General features: G+C 36.4%; 1 protein-coding gene across 2 annotated transcripts; it reads left to right on the top strand.

Annotated features, from left to right (window-relative positions):
• Positions 1-5,505: 5,505 nt before the first annotated feature.
• LOC149130863 (glutamate--cysteine ligase catalytic subunit-like) lies at positions 5,506-14,072 on the top strand. Of its 2 annotated transcripts, none has more exons than XM_089343444.1 (4): positions 5,506-5,614; positions 11,132-11,341; positions 12,724-12,830; positions 13,945-14,072. In XM_089343444.1, the coding sequence occupies exons 2-4, from the start codon at positions 11,192-11,194 to the stop codon at positions 14,054-14,056; spliced, it is 369 nt and encodes a 122-aa protein (XP_089199570.1). In that variant the 5' UTR covers positions 5,506-5,614; positions 11,132-11,191; the 3' UTR covers positions 14,057-14,072. The 2 variants fall into 2 exon arrangements, with proteins under 2 accessions (XP_089199570.1, XP_089199569.1); XM_089343443.1 differs by lacking the exon at positions 5,506-5,614 and adding an exon at positions 5,879-6,586.
• The last annotated feature ends 598 nt before the right edge of the window (positions 14,073-14,670 follow it).

The raw sequence follows: 14,670 nt of genomic DNA on the forward strand, positions 1-14,670 counted from the left end.
TTCTGTGTTCCTTTCTTGGGAAGAGAGTAGGCTCGAAACGTTAAAAAACTTTTTCACTTCCCGAGAGTTAAACTAATACATCTGTTTGTTGTCTACGCCACCTGTTTTGTTTTCGTCTTGTTTATTTGTGAAATCTCCCTCTCTCTCTCTCTCTCTCTCTCTCTCTCTCTCTCTCTCTCTCTCTATATATATATATATATATATATATATATATATATATATATTATATATATATATATATATATATATATATATAGTTTTAGAGAAAAGAACCAAAGTTCATGAACTCATCAATAAAAATCCACAGTCACATATAGAAAAATTAATAAGTAAATACACGATAAATAAGTATAATATAATACAAAGTAATTATCATAAGATAATGATAATAAAACGACTCCACGTGTTTCATAACCAAATTTTTAAATAGAAAATAAAAAGTATTCAAATCGATTAAAACGATCGAAAATCAATTCTATTAAAAAATATAGCTAATCTTCAGGTCAAAATACAATAATAATAATAATAATAAAAGAATGTATATATCAACCAACAATAAATAACAAATGAATGTATATAAAAATACTTATTATATTAAGATAGAAAAATATTATTAAAAATATCAAAAATTATAAATGTGCCTTAATTAACTTTATGTTTTTTAGAATATAAACTAACAGAAATATTATATGCAAAACTAATCTTAACGAATCTTTCGTTTAAATACAATTTAAACGAAGTTTTAGGTTAAATTAATAAAGATAGAAGTAAAACGCTTATTAGAAAGAAGTCTCATGAAGATATTGCGTAAAGAAAAAGGATAGAATAAAGAAATATAAAAACATGAATGAAAATTTTATTATGAATGAAAAATTAAACTTTATATACCTTAAATCATAATAAAACAATTAACTATATTGTAAGCATTTTATTGAACGTTAAAATCTAAGTAATGATAGATACAAAAGAATAAGACTAAGAAACAATATATGCTAACAGAAATATTATATGCATATCTTATCTTAACGAATCTTTCATTTAAAATACAACTTAAACGAAGTTTTAGGTTAAGCTAAAGTTATAAACGTAAAATATAAACTTTGAAGAGTGCAGTTCGATTTTAATATAATTTTTTTTTTATTTGAACCAAAGATGCAAGCTTACTCTTTAAAAAAAAGCAAAAACACTATATATATATCATTTTAAATAAATCTCTGTAAAATTTTGTTTCATTGTTTTAAAAAAGAAACAACTAGCAAATTTTAACAACAAATTTCAACATAACAAAATATTGTTACAGAGGAGTTGAAATAATATAACAGTCAACCAGAGTCAAAATTTGATGATTTTTAAAGTTTAAGTAAAAATAAAATAAAATAAATTAATTTCATAACCTACATGTGTCTGCACATATTCCCACAAACAAAATTTCAATTCCTTGTAAAAGCATTGTATGTATATACACATATATATACACACACGTATATGTATATATATCCCCATACATATATACATATACATACATACATACACATAAACATATATATAAATACATGCATGTATATGCATACGTATATTGTTGGTTGATATGAATAAGAGATCTGAGATTGCGTCCATCTGTCGTCACAGGAGACAATCCCTTTTGAAGAACTTCTGTCTGAGGTACGTATTTAATCTGTGTAGTCAAAGTCAGCACACCATAATCATTGAAGAGTAAGTCCTTTTTTACCATGACAGTCATGTCTGTGAGCCTAGCTAGTGGTGCTCTCCCTCATATAGTTTTGGATAAAGCCAGCAACAGCAACATGAACCACCAAGGGTGTGCAACACAAACTGCCACCTGATCATTCGAGAAATGAGAAACGACTTAACCAGTCTCCCCTATACAACTTTTACTTGATAAACTGAGTATTAGGTATCACCAACTGATTCCAAATAAATATATATCATGTACTGATAATTTTTCCTTTCATTTATAAACAAAAGCATGTGCATCACCTACACACACAACACACACACACACACACACACACACACACACACACACACACACACACATAGTTGTGTGGGTTAGTACCAATTTCATAAACCTTACTTTGAAAGTATTGGTGTGGTTCTCCACCACAGAATCTAATTCTGGTTTATAATCCCATTTAACATAGGACACCTTTTTATTTTAGATATTTGCATGGGTAATGCACCTTCATGTTAAAATTTTAAGGCAATAACTACAGAAGTTGAGCATTTATGTAATAGAATTAAACTGGAACTTGGCTCAACTCACCAATAACGCAATGGCCAACACATTCTAACCTGACAAAGATACATAAAAACACTTCTATGAAAAATTTCAATCCCCTCCCAAACACCCATCACCTGATTGACAAATATTGCCCCTTGGGAGTTCACAGTTCACCCTATGTGGGTGCTACTACTCAGGTTAAGAATCACTAGTCTAATATAAAGGCAACTGAATAACATTTCTTATCGGGGATTTTTTTCAATAATGATTTATGAAGATTTTAATCTTAGACGACTGGAGGGAAAACCAGAGATTAATAATCTGGAAATTGCGTGTAGTTTTACATATTAATTAATGAATAACAAGGGAACAGGAATCACATAAACAATACCATTGTGCATTTCGATTTTAACAATTATTTTTTCAAAGCTACAATGGAAATGATAATGGAACATATTCGGCATATTTTGCTTTATGAGTTCAATAAAGGCAACAACGTAACGGAAAGTGCGAGGAATATTAATGCAATAAATGGGGATCGGACAATAAGCGTAAGCTAGTGTCATCGTTGGTTCTAGAAATTCCGAACCGGAAACTGCAGCCTAGAAGACGACCCTCGTCCTGGAAGATTTGTAGAGCTCGACGAGGACGTCTTGCAAAACCTGGTGGAACAAAATCCTACCGTAACTGTTGAGGAACAAGCAGAGAAGCTTGGATTTGGTCATTCAACCATTCATCGACACCGGGATGCCATTGGAAAACCCAGGAAATTGAGTCAGTGGGTTTGTCACAAACTTTCCGAGTCTAATCGCGTGCAGAGAGTGAATGTGTGCTCTTCTTTACTGTCACGTCTCAAGAATGAACCTTGTTTGGACCGAATAGTGATTGGTGACGAGAAATGGATTCTCTATAAAAATGTCAGGCACCGAAGACAGTGGGCAGGGAAAGGAGAAACATTGACACCCCAGACTGAAGAAGGTCTTCACTCACGTAAAGTGCTGTTATCTGTTTGGTGGGATATGAAAGGCTTAGTCCATTTTGAACATTTAAACCCAAACCAAACGATAACAAAGACACTTGTCCAAGGTGCCATGCAGTGGGATAGAATCTAGAATCATGTGGACGGGAAGTTTCTTACCACACAGCCACGCCCGCGCCTATGTTGTTCATATATTTTAACAGCAAAATCTTATATGAACCTCCTCAACGGTCTTATAAGCCACTAGTCTATGTTATTGAATATTTCTTTGAAAAAAAAAAGAGCATATATTTCAATTTCAAGGAGATTTGACTGTTAATTCTAGCAGGCCGAACATCCACATAGAAGCCACCATATCAGCTTCTTTAACCACCGACCTACTTATCCAAATGATCATCATCACTTTACGACCTCTTTTCCATACCCTGTGTTGGCTATTTCTCAACAACTCCACTATCAGCTAGGCGTAGGCTTATATTAAAAGGCATATCACTGTTTGAAGAGACAATAGTGTTATTTGTAACAGTGGCACACACAATACTCTACTTCTGCTGCAAAGCAAATTACTACAACCGCAACATTTTTGTCAACAGTTCGGGTATTTTGGTGTATGGACCAACGCCCAAGCAAATGGTAATTGTATATCAATAATAGCAATTGAGCAAACCATTGTAGCAACTAGCACGGTGATGGCATTATTTTAATTCGAGTTATGAAGTGCAACATTTTCAGTAGCAGACGACCTTTCAGAGGTTGATTATTACCCTATTCAGAACATTTTTGTTGCAATCAACCATATCACTCGACACTATTTAGCTTAACTTTTATTGAGAGTGCATTGTCGTGAAATGTCTTTATGCATACTTACATGCATGTGTGTTTGTGTGTGTATACCTTAAAATAGAAAGATCACTGCTGATTTCAATTGCATATCTCAAGTTCATTGAGATATGCAATTGAAATCAGACTTTACTTGCTCGTATATGCATACACAGAGACGCACACAACACACGTAATATGAACAATACTATAAAGAAAAAATTATGAGGAAAAAAATGTGAACATTTTGTGTTTAAATAAAAGAAATAAAAGAAAAACTGTAAACCATGTCTAGATGTAACCACTCGACTTCGGGGATCGAGTGGGCATTACATTTTGTGCAGAGAGAGGGAGACACAATCAAGCTGGTCTCTCAGGAAGAAACAATGAACGATAAGAGTAATAAGACGGTGGTGTACCGCACAGAAGCGGTCGCAACCAACAAAATAGATATAGTAACGGAATACGATATTGAAGAATGTTTGGGAGCCATTATGAAAAGAGCGACATTTGTGATCAGAGGAAAGAAGTACGACACAGTGGAGGTAAGGTTTGTCACCAAAGAAGATGCAGCCTCACATTCCACCATTCTTCTGTGATCGGACAAGGTGATGCTGCTGCCCACGTGCTGAAAGGTACAGTGTTCGAATCAGAATAGCGAGAGTAAAAACAGAATGGTTGGTGGCAGCTATTCTGGCTGCCACTGAGGACAGTCCAGATCTGGGACTGGTTGGGAAAACAAGTATGTTAAACTGGTGGGGATGTAGTGTGGAGATGTGGCCTTTTGTCACATTCGAAGATAGTGAAAGGATCCCCTACCAGATGGAGATAGTGGGAGAAAATTCCCTTAAAGTAATCGTTGCGGGTCGTCGGCCCAATTGTTACGAATGTAGAGTGAGGGGACATATGAGGACGCAGTGCCCCAGAAACGAGAATTCTCAGAGTTAGAAAACTGTACAAAAGGAACAAGAGGTGGAAATGGAAGAGAAGGTTGAAGCAACGAAGGATGAAGATAACAAGAGCGATAAAAGATGTGTCAGAGACACAGAAGAGGAAGTAAAGACAAAGGAAGACAAAGCGAAGGCGGCAAAGGAGGGTAGTGACGGGTTTGTCAGCCCCAAAAGGAGAAAGAAGGCGAAGTCAGGAGAACATTCGCAGGGATCAGCAGTAGAAACGGAGAGGACGGCCAAAAAAGGCAAAGAGCCGTCGAAACTTAAGCATATGCATGCAGCAGTAGGGAAGGAACCAGAGGAAGTGGAGTACAAACTTAAGGGATACTTGATTTACTATGAGAAAAGTGTGGAGGTCGATAGACGAGTGTTGGGAGGCACCGACTTGCCACGCCAGGAGCCGAGTTGCAAGCCGACTGGCTTTTCCTGGTTAATTTTTGCCCCTGCCACAGCTTCGTATCCCTTGATGGCGTCTTCTACACGAGGTAACTGCCCTTCATCAAATACGATGATGGTAACATCATCCGCATATGCCGTCGCACTTCTACCGTAACATAGATGTGGCCATCAGATTGAAAAGATCCCGATTCTGCCAGTTCGCTGCCTTCAGATAGGAAAATAATGGTTTGTATTTTCCTTTTCTTCGTTCTGTTTACTTGACATGTGTGGCGATTCATAAAAGTCTTGTTCTTGGAGTAAGCTACAAAAACAATTCTTAGATTCTCTCGACTTCTTGTAATTCAAACCGCCTCATGGTCCCTGTAGACAAAATGGAAAGGGCGTTGCCCCGGAAGATGACGAGGGAGGTGCACTGCGACAGCCACCCTGAATAGTTCCAAAGTCTGATAAGCTGGCTGGGTTAAGTAGAGTAACTGAGAGAGAAGGAATAGGCAGGAATTCATAGGGGGTCAATGATCATAGATATATGCAGCATACCAACAAAAATGTTCAAGACTAACGATCCTAATTACATGCTCACATGCTAAAAGAGTGTTGTCCCGACCTCACTGTTCAGCTCGCGTTTGTCAGTGCTTATAGACTGCATTTTCTTAACATATTAACTCATTCAACCACGCTATTTTCTACGTTAAACGTTTATACAATCGCCTGGTCGGTCTGTCACTCTACTCGCAATTTTACATTGCAGTCAAATCTTATTCAAAAAATAGTATACATTTCATTAAATCTTACCAACCTAAATACTGACTGACAAAAAAAAAAGACGCAACGACTGACGTAGCTATATGAAAACTTTTCTTAAATCAGGACATGCATTAAAAACGAGCAGCAGCTATAGCAACAAGTGCTTATCGTTATTTCTTGCTAATACCTCACAGCATATGTTTATCTTTATTTTTTTTTTCTTGGGGTGTGTGATCAAAGTTTCAAACATTCTCAAAACAAACGATTAGGTTTTTTTTTTTTTATTACTTCACAATTTTTCAACTCTCGACATTTTTTGTATTTCTAGAAACTTATAAATTTTTTCAAATATTTCATGTCAGCAGTTAACTAGATGTATGTATTATTTATCTGAAGCAACGAAAGTATTGTAACATTTCAGAATTAGCAGACGCCGTCTCTTTCAACATCGCAGTAAGTCCCGATGCTTTTTCTTATTTGCATAACGTACTTTCACTGCACTACCGAGCGCAGCTCTGTGTGCCTTCGGTTTGTGGTGCTGTGGTTTGCTGTGATGCTCTTAATTTTATTGTATTGAAAATGATTTACGTAGGAAGTGTGCAATGCCTAGTAGTGCTATTTTCTGTATGTTATATATATTTGTGAGTCTTGATGTTTTTGTTATGTATTATTTTTTTATCATACCTAATGCGCCCACTATGATAGGAATTATTTCTGTTTTTAGACTCCACATTCTCTATTTCAAGGTCTTTGTATTTTGAAAGTTTCTCCATTTCTTTAAGAGAAACGTTGTCATCTGTTGGTATTGATACATCAATTAGAAAGCATTTTTGTTTTCTTCATTATCTCTGACAACTATATCTGGCCTATTGGCCTTAATTTCTCTGTGTGTATTGGTATATACCCATAGTATTGTTGCTTTCTCATTATTATTATTATTATTATTATTATTATTATTATTATTATTATTATTATTATTATTATTATTATTATTTGTTTTGGTTTTGCTTTAATTTATAATTGTTGCAACCAAGTTTCAACCAGTGATGTCAAAGGACTACAAGGTTTTGCCTCTGATAATGCGAACAAGCGAGGTGCAATTGAAAATACAGAGATTATTATTATTATTGTCGTTGTTGTTGGCGAGCTGGCAGAATTGTTAGCACGCCAAGCAAAATGCTTTGCGGTATTTCGTCCGTCTTTTACGTTCTGAGTTCAAATTCCGCCGAGGTTGACTTTGACTTTCCTCCTTTCGGGGTCAATAAAATAACTATCAGTTGAACACTGGGGTCAATTTAATCGACTTACTCCACCCACAAAGCTACTGGCCTTGTGCCAAAATTTGAAACCATTATTATTCCTCCAAGGTCGACTTTATCTTTCAAATTTTTGGAGATCAATGCAGCCGACTTTCCCCTCCCCTCAGAAACTTGTGGCCCTGTGCCAAAACTTGAAACCATTATATTTGTTATATTTATTTCTTCACCTTAGATGTAATGTAATTGTGTGGAGGTGCAATGGCCCTGTGGTTAGCGCAGCGGACTCGCGGTCGTAGGATCGTGGTTTCGATTCCCAGACCGGGCGTTGAGTGTTTATTGAGCGAAAACACCTAAATCTCTACGAGGCTCCGGCAGGGGTGGTAGTGACCCCTGTTGTACTCTTTCACTACGACTTTCTCTCACTCTTCCTGTTTCTGTTGTACCTGTGTTTCAAAGGGCCAGCCTTGTCACCCTCTGTATCACACTGAATCTCCTTCGAAAACTACGTTAAGGGTACACGTGTCTGTGGAGTGCTCAGCCACTTGCACGTTAAGCAGGCTGTTCCGTTAATCGGATCAGCTGGAACCCTCCTCGTCGTAACCGACGGAGTGCTACGTTTCCCTTTTAATGCGATTGGCAATTATTGAATGTAATTATTATTGTTGTTAGTTATGTTGGTATGAGTGAAGGCGCATGGTTCAGTAGTTAAAACGTCAGACTTACAATCATGAGGTTGTGAGTTTGATTCCTGGACAGGACTGTGTGTTGTGTTCTTGAGCAAAACACTTTGTCTCACGTTGCTCCAGTTCACTCATCTGTAGAAATGAGTTGCGACATCACTGTTACCAAGCTATGTCAGCCTTTGCCTTTCTCATGGGTAACATCGGTGGCGTGAAGACGGGAGACTGGTACGTAGGGGTGACAGCTGGTCTTCCATAAATAATCTTGCTCGGACTTGTACCTCGGAAAGAAACTTTCTATGTGCAATTTCATAGTCGTTCATGACTGAAAGGTATCTTTACCCTTCACCTTTTATATTGGTAGGGTACTCTTCAAATCTTTTAACCATTAAACAGCTAGAAAAGATTGCATGAATGTGTATTTTGAACAAGCAAAAAATAAAAAGTATGTTTCTTATGGGTAATTTTTATATTTATCTTCTCTTTAAATAAACAAAAGAAAATTTATCATTTTTAGTCTCTCACACAATAACATTTGGCGTGGCTGTGTGCTAAGAAGCTTGCTTCCTAATCACATGCTTCCGAGTTCAGTTTGGGAAAGTGTCTTCTGCTATAGCCTCAGGCCGACCAAAGCCTTGTGAGTGGATTTGGTAGATGGAAGCCGAAAGAAGCTCAAAGTGTGTGTGTTTGTGTGTGTGTGTGTGTGTGTGTGTTGATTTGGTAGTTGGAAACTGAAAGAAGCCCTTCGTATAAATGTTTGTCTCCCACCATTGATTGACAACCGGTTTTGGTGTGTTCACCCTCTATAGATTTTTGCGTGTTACTGAGAATTTTTTGGAGCGAAAAAAACTAAGCAAACAACTCTAGGCTTGTTTTTTAAAAAGAAATCTACAAGTCCGTCTACGAGTGCTTGTAAATCGGTGATCACGTCTACAAGTGGTGTGTGCGAGTCTAGCTCGTGTGAAAGTGATTCAGAAAACAGTTATGATAAAAATATTTTTTATTATAAAAGATCTTGATATTCTTTTTACATTACATAAAATATTCTTTACATTCTAATGTTGTTTTATTACCATTTATTCATGAGTATTATAAATTTTATGGGTCAAATATTTTTCTGGGAACGAATTACGATTTATAACATTGCTACTATGGGAAATTATCGCTCTGCTTTACGAGCTTTCGCTTTATGAGCAGTTTCCGGGAACAGATTAACTCGTATATCGAGACATTACTGTATAAATATTTGACCTTTTAATAAATAGCAGTGATTGCGGGTGATACAACAGCCTACTTACTACTGTGAAATTAGGACTGCTATAACATGTAGTAGTTTAGCAGTACCATGTTTAATGTGACACGATTTAATTGTAAATATTAAAGTTATATATATGGTAAAAGCAACATGTAGGTCAATGTAACGACAGTAAACCTCTTAGGTGGTTCCTAGATCACTGCGCTCTATCCTGTTCATAGCACTACCACATATAGACTCGCTTGGCTAAACACGTCCCAAACTCTCAATTGCTTTTACTTCTTCAGGGATTTTAACAAACATGTTAGCGGGGGGGGGGGGGGTCGCTGTGGGAGCTAAGTTTGCTTAACTTCATCCACTGTTTTACGCAAGCAATAACTTTTTCTGTTTTTTGAAATTTTTTGGAAAAATTCATGAAATCGTGTTTCACACACGGAAATTCAAAGGACTATGAAAAGAAGAAAAGAATTTTTTTTTTTTTAATTTCTCAAAATTTTGTTTTTCTTTTTATTTTTCTAATTTTTCGATATTTCTTTAAAAATCATAGTTAAACATACAGACAGTCCTAAATTTTTTGCTTAAATTCCCAGCGATAGATGATTAAATGTGTTTATGGAAAGAAAGATATTGAAATAAATCAATATGTCAGAGTGACAAACAAACGATGTGGGTTGTGGCCCAATCAACATTTAAAGTGTAATCTTTATGTAAAGAATACATTGGTATCGATACAAACCAATTGCATTATTGATCATCGTCGATCAAGTGTGATGGACCGGAGTGAACATAAACACGTGACCGTGCAGTTTTATTATCTTTTACTCGTTTCAGTCATTTGACTGCGGCCATGCTGGGGCACCACTTTTCTAAAGCCTTGTACTTCGCCAACAAGACCTCAAAATAACACTCATTGAACGTCAATACCAACCCGCATTTATAGACCAATTAAACGTGCCAAGAAATTGGACACAAACACACTAAGGGCAACAAAACAAAACACCACACCTCACTTTAAATCACTCCCATACATATCAACCCACAACCCCAGAAACAATGAAGCATACAACACAATTATACAAAATCTCCCTCTGCTCACTCAAGACCCGAAATGAACAACATCCTAAATACTTATAAACTCCTCAAATGCAAAAGACAACACAAATCACTCAAGAGACTCCTAACAAATGCAAAAACTATACAAACGATACCAACAGTTAAAAATGCAGACGACCTAATTGTGGTGCATGCGCACACCTACCTGAAGGCTCGGAATTCACATTCCAGCAAGGAGAAAAATTCTCAATTACGACGTGTGCTTTCCAGAACCTTATGTATGTACTAACCTGCTCATGTTGTGGCCATAATTATGTGGGTCAAACGAGCCTTACTTTGAAACGCAGCGAGGTGCTTAGCAGTATTTCGTCCGCCGCTACGTTCTGAGTTCAAATTCCACCGAGGTCGACTTTGCCTTTCATCCTTTCGGGGTTGATTAAATAAGTACCAGTTACACACTGGGGTCGATATAATCGTCTTAATCCGTTTGTCTGTTCTTGTTTGTCCCCTTTGTGTGTAGCCCCTTGTGGGCAGTAAAGAAATAATAAATTGTTATTACACACGCACACACACATACACACGCAAACATACACACTCTCACTTTAAACATACTTCGAGGTTACACACAACTGCAAAAGACCAATAAAGAACTTGCTTGCTGCATATTCATAATTTTGGCAATGTAGGATAAAGTATGATTTGAAAATATTTTAAAAGTTAGTTTCACGTTTCGCTTTACTTCTACTTGCAGTCCTCGTTTGAAGAGAGAAGATCTATCAAAGTTAAACTGGTTTAAAAAATCAAAACAAAGATGGTATTTATTATAGAAGGTACCCTAATGACATGGGAAGAAATTTTACCTCACATTTCAAATGTGAAGAAACAAGGAACGATGCAGTTTCTTTACCAGTATAAGAAATATAAAGACGAAAAAAATTATCCATTTTACTGGGGCGATGAGGTAAGTACAGCGCACAATAGAAACTTGCATGAAAATAGAAAGGGAGGGAAGGAGAAAGGGCACTTGCTGATTTTAATTAAAATCAATGGCCAAGCGTGGCTACGTGGTAAGAAGCATGCTTCCTAATCATATGGTACAGGGCTCATTTCTACGCTGAGGCAGTTTGCGTACTGAGCGTTCTGCTAAAGCCTCGGGTTGACTAAAACCATGTTGGTGAGCGGATTTGGTAGACGGAAACTGAAAGAAGCCTGTCGCATATATACATATATATATATATATATATATATAAAATATACAAGAATAAGGGCAGAGAATCGTCAATTAATAATAGAATTAATAATTAACAATTTTGCCAAGTAGTTCAGTATGAAAAAAACCTTTATCGGTAAAACTATTTATCATCATAAATATACAGGGATTAGCAATTGAGTTGCTTCTCCAACATACTGAAAATTTAGAAATAGCAGTCAAAGAACTACTGATTCCAAACTACAAATTTTTCTCTAAAGCGGATGGCGATATTTATGGCACACATAGAACAAATATTTGGGCTGAAGATTGGAATAGTGAAATTTCCATTCACTTAACCATGAAACGATTCGTATCCAATTAACTAAAGGCTTGGTTTGTTTACGCTTTTCCCTCCGGTTTTTTGTTCTATGTGTGCCATAAATATCGCCATCCGCTTTAGAGAAAAATTTGTAGTTTGGAATCAGTAGTTCTTTGACTGCTATTTCTAAATTTTCAGTATGTTGGAGAAGCAACTCAATTGCTAATCCCTGTATATTTATGATGATATATATATATATATATATATATATATATATATATTGCGTATATATATATATATATATATATATATATATATACCTTTCTTTCCTTCCCTGAGCGTCTGCTAATACTTTGCATGTACCATGTCCTCGCACTATCGTTTTTTCTTCGTTTTTTTTCGTTTATATGTGGAGGCGCAATGGTCCAGTGGTTAGGGCAGAGGACTCGCGGTCATAGGAATTTCCGTCAACCAAATCCACTCACGGGCTTTGGTTGGTCCGAAGCTATAGTAGAAGACACTAACCCAACTAGGGAACATGCAGTGTGACTGAACCTGGAACCATGTGGTTGGGAAGCAACCTTTTTACGACACAGGTACACCTGCGCCTACCTATATATATATATATATATATATATATATATATGTATGTGTGTGTGTGTGTGTGTGTGTGTGTACATATTATATATATATATATATATATATATATATATAATATGTGTGTGTATACATATATTTAGAAAACCTAAGCTGTGGAAATTATAAGAGCGTTAACATATTTCTTTTCTACTTTTGATAAGCAGGATTGTATTTCTCTGTGATTTCTTTTTAGACTGAATATTCCTTAATACGGTTTGACCATGAAGAACGAGTTGTCCAGTTATCTTTGACTTCCACGTCTTTTTTTGGATCCCCTCAAGTACAGGCATTAGAATCAAGGTGCATATAATTATCTGTATCAAATGTGAAATAGTCTTTCATAAACCTAACATACGCACAGTTCTATATTTAAGAGATGAGGAATTATGTACATTATTTACATTATTTACATTCGACGGATATTTGTCCTCATCATGTTTGTTGTTAACACAACGGGCATATGGCGTAGTGGTTAAGAGCGCGGGTTACTAACCCCAAGATTCCGATTTCGATTCCAAGCAGTGACCTGACCAACAACAACAATAATAATAATAATAATAATAACGTCGAAAAATACCTTAGGAATGAGAACCCAGGTTCGAAATTTCCCCAAGACACCTGATGAAGGCTGGAGGGTATATCAGCCGAAACGTTGTGTTAACAACAAACAAGATGAGGACAAATATCCGTCGAATGTAAATAATGTACCAACACACGTAATTGAGCTAGTATTTAGAATGCTTTTCTGTGTATCATACACTGCTGATGGGCCAGTTACTGCAGTATTTGTCCAGAAATAACGACTCTCATGGATTAGATATAAGAGAGACAGTAATCAATCCCCGTCAGCAGCCAGTGAGAAGACCAGAAGCAATGCAGCCTTTTCAATGAAGCATACTTGCAGCCATCCACATCCTCGAACAATTCGTCGTCTTTGATATAAGGAAAAAGTGAGTGTAACATTCGTTGGTGTTGTAAATAGCCATCCAGCTGAATAAAAATTCGGTGCATGCAACTGAGGCAGTATTGAATTGAAACAGCGGTCTGCGAATCATACTTAATGTATATACACTGTTGATGGGCTAGTTATTGCAATATCTGTCCTATGTAACATCCTTTATGGGCGTGTTTTGTTAAAAACACTCTAAATCTTGGAAAGAGATTGAAAATGGGATGATAAGTCAAAAACTGTCATTCTTGGATATTTTAGAGGGCTGTTTAACTTTTGGGAAACATTCGTTGAGGAATGACGACGTCACTTGAAGATTTCTTCCAACACAAGCAAACAGAATCATCTCTCCTATGTATAGATTTTTAAATTTTATAATTTATAATTGTATTTTAATTAATTGAACAAATTTCTGATAACTAGTTTGGTAAACATAATCTCATTTTTAACCCCAAAATATCAAAGTGTATGGACTTCAGAATATGGCGAATTTATGATGGAAGGCAAACCCAGAAATCCATTCGGTGCTGCCATCACCGATTTGAATCATACAGAAGAACATTTTATAGAAAGGTAACCATAATACTTTGAATTTACTTTACTGTTTTTATATCTTTTACTTGTTTCAGTCATTTGACTGCGGCCATGCTGGGGCACCACTTTTCTAAAGCCTTGTACTTCGCCAACAAGACCTCAAAATAACACTCATTGAACGTCAATACCAACCCGCATTTATAGACCAATTAAACGTGCCAAGAAATTGGACACAAACACACTAAGGGCAACAAAACAAAACACCACACCTCACTTTAAATCACTCCCATACATATCAACCCACAACCCCAGAAACAATGAAGCATACAACACAATTATACAAAATCTCCCTCTGCTCACTCAAGACCCGAAATGAACAACATCCTAAATACTTATAAACTCCTCAAATGCAAAAGACAACACAAATCACTCAAGAGACTCCTAACAAATGCAAAAACTATACAAACGATACCAACAGTTAAAAATGCAGACGACCTAATTGTGGTGCATGCGCACACCTACCTGAAGGCTCGGAATTCACATTCCAGCAAGGAGAAAAATTCTCAATTACGACGTGTGCTTTCCAGAACCTTATGTATGTACTAACCTGCTCATGTTGTGGCCATAATTATGTGGGTCAAACGAGCCTTACTTTGA

This window comes from Octopus bimaculoides, chromosome 27, assembly GCF_046866305.1.
Source record: "Octopus bimaculoides isolate indiv1 chromosome 27, ASM4686630v1, whole genome shotgun sequence".
In the NCBI taxonomy this organism is placed as follows: domain Eukaryota; kingdom Metazoa; phylum Mollusca; class Cephalopoda; order Octopoda; family Octopodidae; genus Octopus; species Octopus bimaculoides.